Here is a 17,253-nt window from a genome sequence, read left to right on the forward strand (position 1 = left end):
TTTATTCAGTAGTTCCAGATTCCCCCCTCAAGCAGCCCCCCCCCCCCCCAAAAATAATTAACAAATAGGAGTTTCTGTACCTATTTTGATCTGAAATTCGAGATTCTTATTCATAAAAACATATAAATTGATGTACGACTCGTTAATATTGAAAAAATATAAAAACCAACCCCCCAAAAACAGCCCCCACTCCACCAAAACGCCCCCAAAAAAATTTTAACAGCAAATTTGAATTCACAAGGCCCGAAAACCCTAAAATGGATGTGCTATATGCCCATATTTTTTAAAACTTTAATTTTTGTATTTTTTGCTGACTTTTTTGGCCGCCATCTTGAATTTCTCAAACTGCTCAAGGGTGTCAATGTGGCATCAAACGGATTCTCAAAGTAGACACGAACTAAAAACCGTCATAAACCTTCACCGTACCTCATTTCCACGTTAAGTCAAAAATCCCAGTTTGGCATCCAGACTATTACGTAAACTCTAAACAGTAACAGATATTTGGACAGATCTCTGAAAAATTATTTAATCATCTTAGAAGACGAGGAAATCAGGAAAACCAAGAAATTTCAAAAACTATCAGAGATTATTACCAAAAGTAAATTTGTTTTTGGAGGAGCTAAAAGATGACACAAAAATATTCAGGGTGTTCGACTTAAAAAAAGTGAAATTCTTTAATATAAAATTTTGTAACTTTAGACCTACAAAGAAAACACCCTGTAAATTAACTTTAAATTGTTTCATGGTGATATTTATTTGACTTTTACTTTACCCAGAATAAAATATATAGGGCCTGGAATCAAAATTTAACTATTGATTGTGACTGACTCTTATAAATTAGAATTAGAATTAAAAAATGCGTTTTTTTTTTAAATGTATCTTTGTACCGCCTTACTTTTTGAACTTTGTTGAAGGGGCTCATGAAATAATCTACTGTTTAATAATAATAATAATAATAAATGAATAAAATAGTACAGCTTATGACATGGTTGCTGCTAACACCCACCACTCCCTAAAATTACTGTTTATGTGCAAAAATAAGTGTTTAGAAACACATTACACCTTCACAAACTTTAGCCAAATATCTGGTTCTGGTGAATAGAATATGTTACAATTTCCCGATTTCACCGGACGATCCATTTTCTCGCTTAATTCTACTGTAAAGTCAGACAAAATTGCTATTAATCCCATCTTGATCGCCGCCATTGCAAATGGTTTGCCTAAAATTTTTGAGTTAGTCAGGTTGTAACAAACACTCACAAAGTACCTAAACATAACTTTGGTCCGTCGCCAAATCCCATAAAAATTGAACGTTGAGTGTTATCCTGAAAACGATCTGGATTGAATTCGGTCGGATTAGGATAGTGTGTGGCATCTCGATGCATTTCTTCCATTGGCATAAATATTTGCGTGCCTTTGCTGATCCTGACATGTTCCCCATCCTTCCCGAAGAATGGGGAGGGCAACGTCACGTCTTCCAGGCAAACTCGTCCCATCAATCGTATCACAGTGTATAACCTTAAGGTCTCTAAAAAATGAATCTTGTAAGCGCCAGATGGCCGACTGTCCTCAACAGTACCGTAAATCACTGATTCAGTGTAGTCTAATTCTTGCAGAGCGTCGTAAGTGATTTCGTTACTATGTCGTTTCAGTGAGCGTTCCATTTCACGTTTGACTTGCTCTTGAACGGCCGGATTTTTTGCGAGCTCCAGTAAAGTACACGAAAAGGTTATCGCGGTCGTTTCGGTACCATCGAGAAAAAACGTAAAAGCGTGACTCACTAATTGGTCTTCACTTGTAACTGTAGGAAAGTAAAGTGGTAGTCAATGTGAAAATCCAAAGATACTCACAGTGAGGTACTCCCATTGATTTCAATTCACTCAAATGGTCCAGATAGTTCTTAGAGGTTACCCCATTATCTTTTCGGTACTTGACTACAGATAGTATCATTTCTTTAAAGCTACTCGTAATGGGTCCACCTATGAAACTTCAGGAATGTCATGAAATGTAGAGAAATGGGGACAATATTACTCTTACGTGCATTTTATTAGGTTTCCAAGGCTAGGGAACATCATTGCAATCATTTGCTTTACTTTGCCCAGTTGGTTTCTAGTACAAATCTGTTCAGCAACTTCCAGTGGATGCGGGCATTTATCACTGAACGATCCGCCATCGACTCCATAAGCATAATGGTAGACGCTTTCGCCCGTAAATTTCAGGGACAAATCTCCCACATTAATCTCATCACAGGATTCTCTTAGTTGACCTTTAATGTAGTCCATCATTCTGCCATTAACATGTACCATATTCGGAATAACGTTTTTCATCTTGAACAGTATAAAGAAAACCAACTCATGACAGTAACACTTACTTTTGCACCAGTAAACTGTGAGGTCAGTTTGCCTCTCACATCTTTCCATACCTCCCCGTCCAGAACAAAGGGATTTAACGATAGCGTACGATCCACATTGTGAGGTACATGAATCCAAACGCCAAAGCTTCTGAATTGTCTTATTAGTACTTCTTTTATGATTTCCGGGTCGCATACCAGAATTGCTGGTGACCACATGTTAAAAAAACCCACGTATCGATATCGATTGTATTTCCTAAAAGCCAAATTTTCTTTTAGTAGGCGATGGTTAGCGGGGGACTACCAACGAGTAGCTAAAACTTTATCTTAATCTTTCTTAGAAAATAGTCATAATAATTATCAATTATTTAATGATCGATAAAACATTTGCAATTTCTGTTTATAATGGCATTCAATGAATACTATTCAGACGAAATGCTCACACTCTTCATGGTTCGAAAAAAATGCAAGGAAAGGTCTACTTTGCTAAATTTCAACGATTACCTTTGAAAGGACGACCTAATTTTGGTTGTAGGACAATTCCCACCCGAATAATTCGCACCAGAATTTCGCTCCCCTGAGAGGGTATTTTGTGTATGGTTGACTTTTAACATAGAAAGTCGGCTGTTAAGTATTAAATTAACTCAGAGCTTGAAATCTCCAAAATTACTCACCAATATAACGTTTTATTACTTTGTGCATGTAATAGACGTATACCTACATTTAAAATTTGGATACTTTCAATATTAAGGTATAATTTGGAATCGTGACGTCCATTTTGTGTTCAAACTCTAAATGGGATCATTTATTAATATTGAATAAAAGTTCTCTAAACCGTTCCCATATAATTTAATAAAACGAAGTGATACACTACATGTTTCGACCAACGGTCATCTTCAGGTGATCTACAAGATGGTAGAGATCATTGAGGAGAGACTATATAGCTATAAAACTTACAATAGATGGAAAACAATTAAAAACCCAAAAGGGCAGTAAAACTGGAAAGGCCAACGACCATATCCGTGGTTGGTTCCAGAGTAAAATTGATATTTGAAGAGGTTGATAAACTAAATTTTTTGCAAGGGAGGGCCGAACCTAAAAACTAACATTAGACGACGGTATAAGCAACGATGAAACTTACGTATAAAAAAGTCGAAAGGTCAAAAGACGATATCCTAACTAATAAAATACCCAATTAAGGGCTTTGAAACTGGAAACCATCTGCACTTCCAAAATCAGTGCTCGGTTTAGCTAATCTTACCTTGTCATCGTTGACCCAGATCCTGGCATTGCATGTTAAACTAAGAGCCAATGGATCCTTCTTTGCTCTTCTCACTCGACACAGCCATGATGAGCAGTTTTGGAGTTTAAGGTTCTTAGCAAAGAGGTACATGTATCCTTCATAGATTATGTATCTCTTTCCCCTTTTCGTTGTACCGAACTCCATTGTTACGCGTCCGTATAGTTTGCACCGCCTAAATCTCATATACATTATCAACTTTTTGTAACAAATCAAATTTCAACTTTTAGCCTCAGGGACAAGTCCATTTTTGATGATATTTTCCTTGATTTTGGCATTTTAATGTGGCACTTAAATATTTATGTTAGTTAAACAATAGCCATACAATTTGTAGAGGAATAATTTTTTTAATAGTATTTATGAGGCAAGAATTCATACGTACAATCCTATGTACCTTTTTAAATGGAATGGACCATATCAAAGCAGTAGAGATATTAGGTCACTTTAATAGCATCCATATCACTCAAAATCTGGAATTTAGTACTTATTTTATTGTAATCTCCGTATTAAACATGAGAACACTTGCTAAAGGTACCATGAATGAAAATTTATTTAAAAAAAACAAAAAAAAAAGGTAAAAAGACACTCATCCGTGATGTAAATTGTCCATGCACTCATGTTCACAAGTAGACGGATGCTGCTAAACGCTGGTATCGGTCTATCAGCAAAACTGTCACCTGACATTTCTTAAACCTATTTACCCAGTTTTATTGTACCAATTCACAATGAAGGTTTTTTTCATTTGGAAACCTTTTAAGCACGTACAAATAATATTGCAATAGGAATATAAAAGTCTAAATAAAATTTTAACAATTATTATTTGTTAATAGCTGCAAGTTAAGTTTCCTAGTTCTCTAACCTTCGATGTCGTCCATTTAAAGGACACATAACGAAATACGTATGTATTGTCTTAAAAGAATATCAAGTAAATTATAATCATATTTGAACGTAAAACAAATAGATTCTTGAGAGTTTCCGTAAAATTAAAGAAATAAGAACTGTAAAGTAACGAAAAAACCAAAAAATGTTGATTAATATCTTGAAAAAAATTGATCTTGCTAAAAATTATATGACTATTATTTAAATAATATACTGAAATTGTGAAGATCCATGACTCTCAATGGGGTGCTTAAGAAGCTTCGGAGAAATAACACCAAAATCTACCCATTTATTATTATAACAATTTTTATGGGGAGATTTTGGTGTTATTTCTCCGAAGCTAAATAATATACGGTGGTGCATTAGAAACCATACATATATATTTCTGTAAATTAAAATAATTTTCAAAAAACGCTTTGGCACGTCAAATTGATCATGGAAGGAAGCAGTGTCTAAAATAAAACTTGCTCACTAATGTCTTTGTCTCGCATCGCTGACAGTGCAACCCTTAAAATCTTAAATGATGCATCGTTGGTAAGGTCGCCCATCTCTGAATTCGGATATGTAATTTTTTTGGTTTAGTTGTTTCATTTCCAGTGCATTCGACGTTGCAAGTACAAGTTTTCTCTTTTTTATACCACTTGCAACTGCATAATTTTGACGCACGATCGCATTAGCTTCTATTACATAGTGATCGGCATCCTTCCAATGATATAAACAACAGCGCGCCCTCAACTTACTTTTAAAATATTTCGAAAATATCAAATCTAAAAAATTATAGTCTCACCAAATTCAGAAAAGGAAAGCCTTTCCAATGATGTCCTATCTTCCTTGTTGCGCAATTACCAATGCTAAGGGTTTTGCTTTAGTACTAGGTATGCCATACAAAAATTAAAAAGGAAGTATATAGGTACTTATTAATTACAAACATTTAAAAGAAAAAATCATCAATATCGACCTGTTCCTAAAACGTTTCAAGATTTTCAAAACCCTTACTGTTTTGATTATTAACAATCTCTTAAAAAATTGCCACAATTTTTCCATGTGTCTCTTCATACTATAAAATAAATAAGAGTAAGAAAGTCAAAAAGAAACTTTTAAGTTCATTCACTACCATAGTTGTAGCAAAGATAGCGAAAAAAAATAAGCAGTTAGTGTAATTTTACCCGGTCATCAATAATCAACATATAGCCATATGTGGTCAAAGAAACGTAAAACTGGTTCTAAGAAAACTCACACTCTCACCACAACACTATCACCAGAAATAAAATAATTAGTTGTGGTCATACGTACTTAAATCTGATTTTTCGGACCTAATTACTTTTACCTTGTAATAAACCCTATTCATCTTCCAGAAATAATAGAAGGGCTGTCATTACGATATTTCTTTTATTGTTTCTTTATGAAGTGCAATTTTTGTTATTGGGGTCTTTTCAAATTTACCTTTAATTATAATATTATCTTAATTACTTATCCAAATTTAGTGCCATCTATGAAATGCATTGTTCTATTGTCATTTATACATACTCGTTTTGTCTAAAATAAATTTAATTCATTTCCTTTGTCACCCTTTTCAACTAAAAAAATAAAGAACAATTTTTTATGTGTGTTCATTAAGAAATCTTTATGTAAGGGAGCGTTAAAATTACTTCCTTTTTCTATTTTCATCTTGATCTTATAATGTAAATATTTTTAACTTTAGACTTATCGCTTTGTTTGTATACAGGATTATATTATGTTGATTCTGTTTTAATATTAAGAGCGTCTCAAAAGTAGCGAATATTACACATAATATTGTTGATATACTATAACTAGGTATAACTATTAGGTATTTAATTACTCCACAAAAGACGTTTCAGTTACCTATTCTTATTTTCTCAATACGAAAGCGCAGTAGATAAAAATTATGTGTTCTTAAATTACAAGATTTAGCTATATTAGACTCTTCATACAACTTAAAAAAAACCAGCGTGATTATATCTAAGAAATGGAAAAACTTAAGAATAGCGATGTGTTGAAAATGAAAGACCAAATAGATAACTATTATTTGAAACATTTTTCCATGAAGTAGATCTTTACCAAGATGTGCACTACTACATACATTCTGTAAAGGCAATCGTCTAGTAGCCTCTTAAAAATATTTAATTTTAATAAACCAAAGATTTACAGAATTGTCCGGGTGTGAATTATTCGGGAGCGAATTTTTCGAGTGCGAATTGTCCGGGTGCGAATTATCCAGGAGCGAAATGTCCAAGTTGTGAAATGTCCGAGTGCGAATTATCCGAGAGCGAAATGTCCAGGGTGTGAAATATCATGGGAGCGAAATATCCGGGTGCGAATTATCCGGGTGCGAATTGTCCGCACACATGGCGGGGCGCACGACTTGTTTGTAAAGGAGCAACTTGTCCGTCGAAAAATCACTTTTCCTGTGGACCAACGGGTGGAGGCAGGCGATGGCGATGTCTCCAATCCTCCGCTTCTCGCTAACGTGCGCCCTCCAGAGCAGCTTCCGATCCAGATTGAAACCCAGGTACTTGACTGAGTCCCTTCTTATCACTTCGGCATCGAATAGGGCGATGTTGTCTGCGGGGCGGGCCGTTCGTTTGGAGAAGAAAACGACCGGTACTCTTCACTGGGTTGATCATGCACCATTTCGAGTACCATACGATCTGCCGCGCTCTGTAGGTTGCGCTGCACGAGAAGCGAATTCCTGGAGCGGGCCAGGACTGCGAGATCGTCCGCGTAGTTAGCCAGAAGTCTCGGGGATCTCCGCCACAAAGATGGTAAATAGTGTCGGCGATAACACCGACCCCTGAGGAACGCCCGCCGCGATCTGCCTTGGCCGCGATTTACAAGTCGGTATCTTGATCTGCTCTTCAGAAAGGAGGCCACCAGTTGGACCATCGACGAAGTTTGTACAGCAGACCGCGGTACCATACCGAGTCGAAGGCCTTGGAGATATCGAGGAAGAAGTCATCGGTATGCTCCGCAACTCGTATGACATGGTGTATCGTGTTATGTTGCGCTTGGAAACCGAATTGGTGGGAAGGGAGCAGGTTTAAGGCTTGTCCGCAAGCTGACGCCTGACGTGGGAACGAACTCGCTGGGTGGGGTCTTCGTCCAGGACCGGGGAGCATTGGGCCTCAAGGAAATCTAGGTACAAGGGCTTCGGCTTTGCCCACTTCAGAATAGGCGCCGGGGGCAACCTGGATCGCTTCTTCCTCAGGGTTTTCGACACCATCCAAAAAGAATTCCGATTCCGATGGTTCCTGGACCTCTCGCCGTGCCGTCACCTTGGCTGGTTTGCCAGTCGGAACGGTAGATGGCGTAGCAAGGGATTCTGGTAGAGATGCCGGCATTCAGATGGTCTCTCCTATAGTCGTCAGCGGAGGAAAGCGAGACTGAAATTCCCGATTTGATGATGCGGGCAGTCTTAGGCGTCTTGCTTGTGGAGGACAAGTTGAAGGATCCTCTCCTTTTTAGGGGGAGGAGTTTGCTCAGGTTCGCGTGATTCCAGGCGCTGCCTCTTGGAGCTCTGGTTTGGGGTTTCCAAGTGGGCTCCTTTGCTTTTCTTCCTTCTGGTGGACGGCATGGGGGGGGGGGGGTTGGCCGGGTCGTTGCCTGAGCAGAGAATCGACTTGTTTAATTTGCTCATCGATCCTCTGCCCTGTTTTTGTTGATCTGACGTGAATCTCGTAACGCTAACGAATAAACCGTCCAATGCTATATATTTATAAGCGAGTTGTAGTGACGTGGTGAATTGAGGCTAGTAACTACTGATCTCAAAGTTGTATTGTAACGATCAAGTGAGCTGGCAGTGTGGACAAGGTGTCATTTGGAGGATTTTAATCTGTTCGTTTTCTAATAAAGTCCTGTTTTATTTGCAAAACCACTACATGGGTGTCAGGTGTTGGGTTTAATTAGAAACATGAATAATGACAAAATTAATGAAATTGAAGGTTACTCAAGTTGAGGAAAGATCGCTTGATACGACAGGTGTGAAGAGTATTCTTCAAAAAGCTGTGGTGATTGAGGAAGAGATCAAATCCTCGGAGTATTCCATTGAATAGGAAAATGCAGTTTGAAATTTGAAGCTAAGAATTTGGTCACGGTCAGTGTGAATTGATTTTCAAAGATTCTTCCTTCAGGGAACTTACCCTTAGCAAAATTTTGTTCAGAATATTCGGACACAACCCTCCCTGGAAAAATTCACCCAATTTACCCACACAAGAATCGCCGTAAATGTGCTCCCGAGAGGACCTGCATGAAATAGTTGCCTCCATGGGAAATTTTTCCACGACACACTCAATAGTTTCTAGAAGGAAAACATACGTTCAGCTCCTGAACAATATTGCATTTAATAATCTTGCTCTTCTTATACATTACACTCAGAAGTTTGCTTAGGAAAAATTAAACCTTAGGGTACTGACTAATTTTCTGTTCCGTAGGTCACCAACAGGAGACCCCATAATTACTATTATTACTTTGACGCACAAGAACGCACAAGTCGGAATGTTAGGGTACAAACAACAACGATTATTATGTTTATACTACTACGCGATAAATTTCAGGTGACCAACTTAACTGCACTGGTAGCTCTACTGCAAAATAGAATCCACCCTGCGCTAAACTTACAGGTGGATAACTTAACTTTGCTTGTGGTTCTACAAATCAAATACGCCCTACGCTATACTTACAGCCTTAACTTCGCTAGTGGGACGACGGGTATTGTCTGACGATTCTTTCCGAACAGCCAACTTCCCATTACTTTAATTTTTTTGTCCGGGAACACAAACATTTTCCACCAATAAAACTAATTTTGCCGGCCAATCAGAACGCTTGGCAGCAATAAATCGACTCAACGTGGAGTAATTATCCGTTGACTCGCGCTATGTAGCGACTGGCTTCTTAGATTTATCCCTGAAAAAAATTACTCACAGATAATTCGTGCTCAGAAATCCGTCTCTAGACTAATGGTCCGCTTCTGCTAAATTCGTCTACAGGACAATCGTCCCAAAAATCTTCCCAGGAGAATTCGCCCATTCAATCTACGACTCTAAATTTAAAAAAAAATTGCAACGTAAGCAACCACTCAATATCCCACGACTCACTGGCGCCGCCAGTTTTCGCACGCATTTGAAAAGTAACCGCCGTATATCCAAACCACATTCCCACGTAAAACAACTAGACGTTTAAGCTACCGTTACGAGCGTTTGGTTTTCTAGTTCCGCTACAGTAAGCGGTCTGTTATCTTCCAACTTGGGAAATTTGCGAAATCAGTTTCACACGTGATAAATACGCCCGAATGTATTAGAATAGGTCATGGGATTATTAGACCGTTGATCACTATCAAGTAGCACAGCAAATCATTATTAAAGTACCCAATTTACGGACCGAGAAAAAATTTGCGTAGGCTACCAGCAGGGGTCGCTGAAAGACCACGCGGCCATTTCCTTCAACTACTTCCTTAAAAAGGAAAATTAAGTGTAAAAGAAAAATTAAAACTAGCTTTGGGAAAAAACTTCGCTTGAGGTCCATGAGTCGCAAAATTCGTCTTTGTAAATAGTGCTCCCTGAATATCCGTCCACGAAACATTTGGGCAGAGAAGGATCACTCCAAATGTCGCTTAGGAGGATTTTTCTATGAAACTTTCTCTTCCAATGAAAATTCTATCCCGTTCAGCTTCACACTGAGAATAATAAAATTGCTCTTCTACAGAAGAAATCCGTCGAAAATATTGCTCTCTGCCGTTTATCTCCGGGAATGATCACTCCCGAAATATTCGTCTACGAAACAATAGTTCCAGGGATCGCCCCAGCATGAGGATTTGAATGGAGCTAAATTCTGTCCTGAAGCTTTGATCATATTTCTAGAAGGAAAAATTGGATTTGCATGGAGAAGATTGGTGTGAAATGGTTGCTCCCACGGGAAATGGCACAACGGAATAATTAGTCATGAAGAAAATTTCCTGTCTCGGAAAGATCTACCCTGCCATTGGAATATTTTGTCCCGGAATGATCGAATATCTATGAACCGATTTTTTTCAAACTTCAAAACAAAATGCAAAGACAGAACACCCAGTAAAAGATACAGGCTGTTCTGGTTAAAAAAAACATGGACTTTATTTCTGGCCAAACCAGACGTGGAAAAATTGTCATTATGACCAACGAATTCTTTGGACTTTATCCTAAAGCTTCCTTGCACAAAGAATTTTTGATATTAGGTTGCCGCCTCCGTGTTCACCAGGTCTAGGTCCATGTTTTCGCTACCTCGAATTTTCCAAAAACAAAATGGCACCCGCGTGTCGCCCAAAAAATTACCCTACGCCGTCAAGATTTTCGGGTTCCGTAGCTGACTCCGAATCTTTGTCCACCAATAAGAAATCCCCTCCCCGCCCAATGAATTTCGTGGTCATCTGTAACTGAAGTTCACGTTGGTTACTTATCCGTCTACTTAGCAGATTCTCACAGCCTGGTATAAAACAGATAGCTGCAAGAATTTTTCTGTGACCTTAGAAAATCACGTAGTACCTCACGACTCAAAGGATTCAAGGCACAATCAAATGGTCAGGATCGTACTCAGGACCGCTCGCTCATGTAACACAACAAACAAATAAAAAATGATGCCCCTTTGCATGCCCCAAATCCGGGCAAAAAAAAATTTCTTCAGACCATAAATTTGCAGAAACCACCTGCTACACTAAACATGAGTTGCTACATTCATTGGACATTATCTCTAAATGATGTCTGTGAAGTTGGCCTGGATAAAATAGCTCGGCAGCATCGCACCATGCTAGATCGTTAGTGCTTTGTTAGTGCTCGTTAGTGCCTCATAAGTTAACATAAGGGCTCAAACCGTTTTCTCAAAATAAAATTTTTATTTGTTCGGGCTAACTTCACGTTTGCCCGGACAATGACTCCAATTTGCATCAAATTTTGTAAATTGTTAGTGCTTGGTCAGTGCCTGTTGGTGCTTCATAATTCAACGTTAGGAGCCAAACCGTTTTTTTTTTAAATAAATGTTTTTTTGTTTGGGCCCACTTCACTTTTGCTCGAACAGTACCTTTCCAATAAATTAAATTGTACCTATACATAATATATCGTACGATTAAATAAATTAAGACATTACAAATTGACATTTGTATCCAAATGCAAGAAAGACATAAAGATGAAAAGATGCAAAACTAAAATAGTTAATGTGAAGAGCAAAATAGAGGTAATAATTTCAGGAATTAGTGAAATTATAGTCTATTTTATGCTCCAAATATAGAATTCTACAAAACAAGTTTACCTAACATAAATAGATAATGTGTACCTAATTAATAACATATCGATATAAAACAACAAAAGCAAATACAAGTATAATTAGAACTCAAACAATCTAAAAGTATATCTCCATTAATGAAAAGTGTTGTGGCAGTGGTCAAAGTGGCCTTATCAGTGCCAACTCCCGTTGTCGAACGAAGGTTGGGGGGAGGGGGGGGGCGCAAAACACCGCCGAACATAAAAACGAACATTAGGGCGCAGGCATTTGGACGCGGACATTAGGACGCAGACATTGGGACGCAGACACTGATGGGGCGCGGACATTAGGACACAGATCCTAGACTAGGACTAGACGTTGTAGCGCATACACAGATGAAATAAGTAAAATAACATGGTTTACTTGTTATACCTTTTATTTTCCTACCCGTGATCTAATCTCTGCTTTGTATGGTGATCTACATGATGCTTGCGTTCTAATGTCCACGTCCCGTTGTCCGCGTCTCAATGTCTGCGTCCTAATGTCCACGGCCTATCGTTTGCGGTCTATTCCCTTTGCGGTCTACTGCCTTGCAGTCGAATGCCATAGCGCCGTGATTTCGTTTCAAAGGCAAAAATTTGTTTGGTAAATTTTAGAGCAAACCGTCTTTTTCATAATTTTTACGTTTTGCGTTTTTATTCAGTACTTGCCTTACATGGTATGTAGCAAAATATGTTGTTAATAGTTTTCATCATTTGAAATCACTTAATGGAACTTTCTCGGAGCACGGAGTGTACCGCGTCGTTCTAAAGGCTTTCTATTGGCCAATTTGAATTATTTTGAATATATAATTCTCAACTATTACAATTAGCAAAATAATTAATTCTACTATACTGTTTTAATAAATTTTATATACATTCGTCTTCGTCCTATAAAAGGAATAATTTTTATCACCCAACAATGCTGTTTGTATGTTACGACACTGGCAGGTATGCCTTGGTGACAAATGGTCACAGTTTTATTGAAAGTATTACCTGTCCTCTCTCTTTTCTAGTCTAAGGTTATAGACATAGTCAGGCTGCACTACAGCGGTTGATTAAGAAAGCAGACTCGTCCGCCATTTTGGAGCCCACTGACAGTCTGTCAGATATTACGCTGTGTTGTGTTATGTTGCCAAGGTAACTTACTGTCATGAGAAGCACGTGTTTTGCAAGCGTCAATTGTCAGTGGGCTCCAAAATGGCGGACGAGCCAGTTGTGGTATATATAGTAGCTATACAGGGTGATTCCTATAGTACCTGCCACCGTTTGGGAGCGTATAGGGGGTGCCTAGGGGAGTATTTTGATATAGGACACTTGGGGTCGGAAATCTAAAATAAGGGCGCCAGAACCAAATTTATCTTCTGGAATTTCACGCCTGTATGTAGGCAACCCCACCGACCGACGTTTCGCGCGGAGCGATGCAGAGCGAGTTAGCGCGAGGAAGCGACATGGGAGGGAAGGAGGGAAAACGACAGTCAAAAGCAATAACGGTTACAAGTGTTCAACGTGGCCACCGTTGTTCTCAATGCACTTCCTACATCTAGCCAACTATTATTATACTATTGCCATAGTGTTTATTCACTTGATACGCGTCGTTGCAGACGGGATTTCGTGGGGTTAAACAAAATTCTGATCAAGTGTCAGCCACACATCGCCGCCTGAGATCGCTCCGTGTGCACCGCCGGCCGGTTGGGTTGCCTACCTACAGGCGCGAAATTCCAGAAGGTAAATTTCGCTCTGGCACCCTTATTTTAGATTTCCGACCCCAAGTGTCCTATATCAAAATACTCCCCTACGCACCACCTACACGCTCCCAAACGGTGGCAGGTACTATAGGAATCACCCTGTAGACTACACAGTTACGTCACCGTCCGGCCCGTCAAAATTTGTAAACGAGAATATTTTACGTTTCGTTGACGGTGCGGTAACGGAACGGTGACGGTACGTATAGATGAATCGCGCTGCATGCCAATGTGAAAAGAGCTACGTCAAAAATGAAGTTTGTCCCCAACAGGAAAATGTATTTTAAGAAAGCGGTTTGGGTTCTAACGTTGAATTCTAAAGCACTAACGAAGCACTAACGATTTATAAAATTTGATGCAAATTGGAGTCATTGTCCGGGCAAACGTGAAGTTAGCCCGAACAAATAAAAAAGGTATTATGAGAAAACGGTTTGAGTCCTAACGTTGAATTATGAAGCACTAATAAGCACTAACAAAGCACTAACGATCTACAAAATTTGATGCAAATTGGAGCCATTGTCCGGGCAAACGTGAAGTTGACCCGAACAAAAAAAAATTTTATTTTGAGAAAACGGTTTGAGCCCTTATGTTAACTTGTGAGGCACTAACGAGCACTAACAAAGCACTAACGATCTAGCATGGTGCGATGCTGCCGGGCTATTTTATCCAGGCCAACTTCACAGACATCTCTAAATGCGCTAATGGGAGACGTGGCGAGACATCAACGAGATTTTTAAGACTTTCCAGTGCCGAGATTTCGTGCCTCACGTACGAACAAAAATAGCTCGTAATAGTAAAATAAAATGGTTCATTATAGCTTCCAGTTCCTTATTATTCTACAAAACATAATCGAAGTAACCCCGAATACGACAAGTGTTTTCAGTTCGCTCGCCTTTATGTTAGGAAAAGAGGTCAAAAATTTCATTAAGGAAACGCCGTAAATAAATAAAGCCAAAATGTGTCATAAAAGCGTAATATTGTATGGTCTGAACGTGGCTCACATTTCGGCGCCGTTGCTCTGCACGGTAGTACGTATCGTATCATCATAAAATTTTAAACATGCACAATGGCGCCATAAACGAAATTAATGACCAGCTCGGAGTGAGTATTTTAGGTGGTTTAGGATTAAAGCTTTACTACGTGCATGCATGGGAATGTATGTAGTTTATTCGTACGCGAGAAGAAGAGACCTCTATCGGGATGCGTCTCAGGTGCTACTTGGACCATGTCATAAGCTTCTCTGTCGTTTTGCTAATGAGCGGCGCATTCCGCCCCTCGCAGTTAAGATGTAATTTATCGAAGCTGCTCATAATCGTAGGCAGATGCTGCACCGCAGTGCGGGCCCGCCGCCGGGATGTAGATCCATCTCGACGTTTACATTGTGTAGGTGCGAGATATGATGCATAGCAACAACCTGCCTTTGAATTATGACGTCTCTTTAATATTTCGCAGGTTTGCCGAAGGGAAACTCGCTTCAAAGGAATGATAAATATTGGCCGTTTCTGTATTTTAAGCTCTTGTGTGTTTAAAAGAGAACGGTCATTTCCACTGAACACACGAAACAAGTTAATTATTACCAATTCTAAGCTTAGAAGAAGGTGGAGTAGTAATCAATTTGGGATTCGACGCACTTTTTATAAATTGGGCTACTTGACATTCAAAACACAACATCGTAGAAGATACTGGAACATGTGGCGCTTGATGTAACAATGTAAATTACGAGAAAGCGACTGCAATGTTTTCGTTTAACCAATTTCAATTTTTTATTGTAGATACTTGTCTTTGATATAAATTGTAAATGGAAGCGGTCCATGCACTGTTCTTGTGGTACCCCAAACAGTGACTGAAACACGCTGCTGCCGTTCTCTACTAAAAAGATAACTTTCTGAAATGTCATGACATTTCCCTCCGATTCATGACAAGAAAATAAAACAAATTTTGGAGCTACCGTTACAGTTCCCCCTTCAGTTTTTAAAAGACAAAAAATGCGTCATTTGGAAAAGATGCTTGTATGTTAATTTGAATGAATGATTCAATTATCACGGGGATAGAAAATCCTCATAGTTCTCTGGTGAACTCGAGGAATTAGAGATCATGCTTGGAAATTCAGAATACTTCTGGATAAAGGTAAGCAGCTAGTATACCTTCTATACAGCCGTGGAGGATCACAGTTAAGGGAAGCAGATATTGGGGAAGGCGCTAAAATCTGTCTATTAGCTAAGAGAGAGAGAGAGGGCATCTGTATTCTACCCATAAGGGCAGATACGACAATCAAACATTCAGTATTGAAGCTGGAACAGGGAGATCGAAATCTGACAGCAGATCAAGACACTTGGTTACCCTCTCCACTATGGTGTGTAACGAGCGCTTGCCAATTGTGGTCTATTGGCCTACCTCCTTGAGCCAGCTGGAACTTTACCTGAGAATCAAGCACTGAATTGAGCTCTCGAATTAGTAAGTGGAATATTTCAACTTTCCGGTTCAGCAAGTGAAACCTCTTATAGAGAAAGAGATAGTCAATAGCTAATTGTACATCCTAGAGAAGAAAGTGGAGTTTTTCAACTCGAGTTCAAACATTGTCGTAGAAACTCACTTTAAACATGAGATGTCAAAAATAAATTCCGTCTTAAATCAACGGGCTGACGCAAAGACAGACAGGCTGAATTTTTTTTAAATTCATTTAGATTGGCATGCGCTAAAAATGAGTGAAGCCAGTTCATTGATTTAACGCAAACATAAAAATTAACGCGCGCCCGAACAAAAAAAGCAATCGAATAAATCCTAAAAACTTGACCCGTCCGTGTTTGGATTAAAAGCGAAGAGGTTGATGAAACAATAACATGTTCGAATATATACGTTCATTAAACCCGACGATGTTTGCTTTAATTTCGAGTATAAATAGGGGGCCCGCCATAATGGGTTGCGCTTTCCATATGTCAGCGGGTGCAAAGTAAACCCTTCCGGTTGTTTAACTGGAAATGAATAGCGCCTTCTTGGGGGTTTAGTGCATGTTTCATTAAATGGTATTTGTGTCGAGGTATCGTAAGTTGGGTATTTACTCTATTAGTTGCAGCTCGCACAAAATGATAATTGACAGAGAGCGTTTTGCTGCTAATTCCCGCCAAAGCGGACACCTGTTTTGTGTTTGGAAAGCCGATGGGGATCCCTTCGGAAGATTTATTTCGGTTTCTGTTTTCAAGTGCGCCATTTGGCCTTTAATTGAATTCATCGGTTGATTCCACCATCATGGAACGTAAAATGGTTTAGGTGAACGATTATCTGCTTATTTTACGCCGTTGAAGTTTTCAGTAGGAGTATGAGCTCAAAACGGTTAATATTTTATTAATTTGAGCTTTCTATCGCTTCTTAACCGAATTCTGAACGTACTCATTTCTAATTATTCAATTTCAATTTGTCTCAACTTCACATCAACTAGTCAAATAATATCCCAAAAATCAGGAACAAGTGCACAACTAAGTAGCTTTCTTGATACTTTCTTTTTTTGAGCTCTTATGGTTATTTTTCAACGAAAATGAACAATTAGAGAAAGATCCAGATTTCTAAGCTTCTTGGTGCATAAAATTTAACCAGGACTAGCGTAATAACACTATTTGAAATTTTTGGCGGTATTCTACCAAATAAGATTTAAAATTACATACAGTTTTCCTTTTCGAAACAAATTATCCGAATAAGGTTCCT

General features: G+C 38.8%; 1 protein-coding gene across 2 annotated transcripts; it reads right to left on the minus strand.

Moving 5' to 3' along the window:
• Nucleotides 1-733: 733 nt before the first annotated feature.
• LOC116181389 (probable cytochrome P450 6a21) lies at nucleotides 734-3,630 on the minus strand. 2 transcript variants are annotated; one of them, XM_031501739.1, is made up of 7 exons: nucleotides 2,855-2,969; nucleotides 2,372-2,606; nucleotides 2,038-2,327; nucleotides 1,851-1,987; nucleotides 1,580-1,801; nucleotides 1,268-1,528; nucleotides 734-1,220 (listed from the first exon to the last, which is right to left on the minus strand). In XM_031501739.1, exons 1-7 carry the CDS (start codon nucleotides 2,962-2,964, stop codon nucleotides 1,057-1,059), a joined length of 1,419 nt encoding a protein of 472 aa, XP_031357599.1. In that variant the 5' UTR covers nucleotides 2,965-2,969; the 3' UTR covers nucleotides 734-1,056. The 2 variants fall into 2 exon arrangements, with proteins under 2 accessions (XP_031357599.1, XP_031357601.1); XM_031501741.1 differs by lacking the exon at nucleotides 2,855-2,969 and adding an exon at nucleotides 3,612-3,630 and having other exon boundaries at nucleotides 737-1,220.
• Between the last annotated feature and the right edge of the window lie 13,623 nt (nucleotides 3,631-17,253).

The sequence above is a fragment of the Photinus pyralis genome, unplaced genomic scaffold (assembly GCF_008802855.1).
Source record: "Photinus pyralis isolate 1611_PpyrPB1 unplaced genomic scaffold, Ppyr1.3 Ppyr1.4_LG9, whole genome shotgun sequence".
NCBI lineage: Eukaryota > Metazoa > Arthropoda > Insecta > Coleoptera > Lampyridae > Photinus > Photinus pyralis.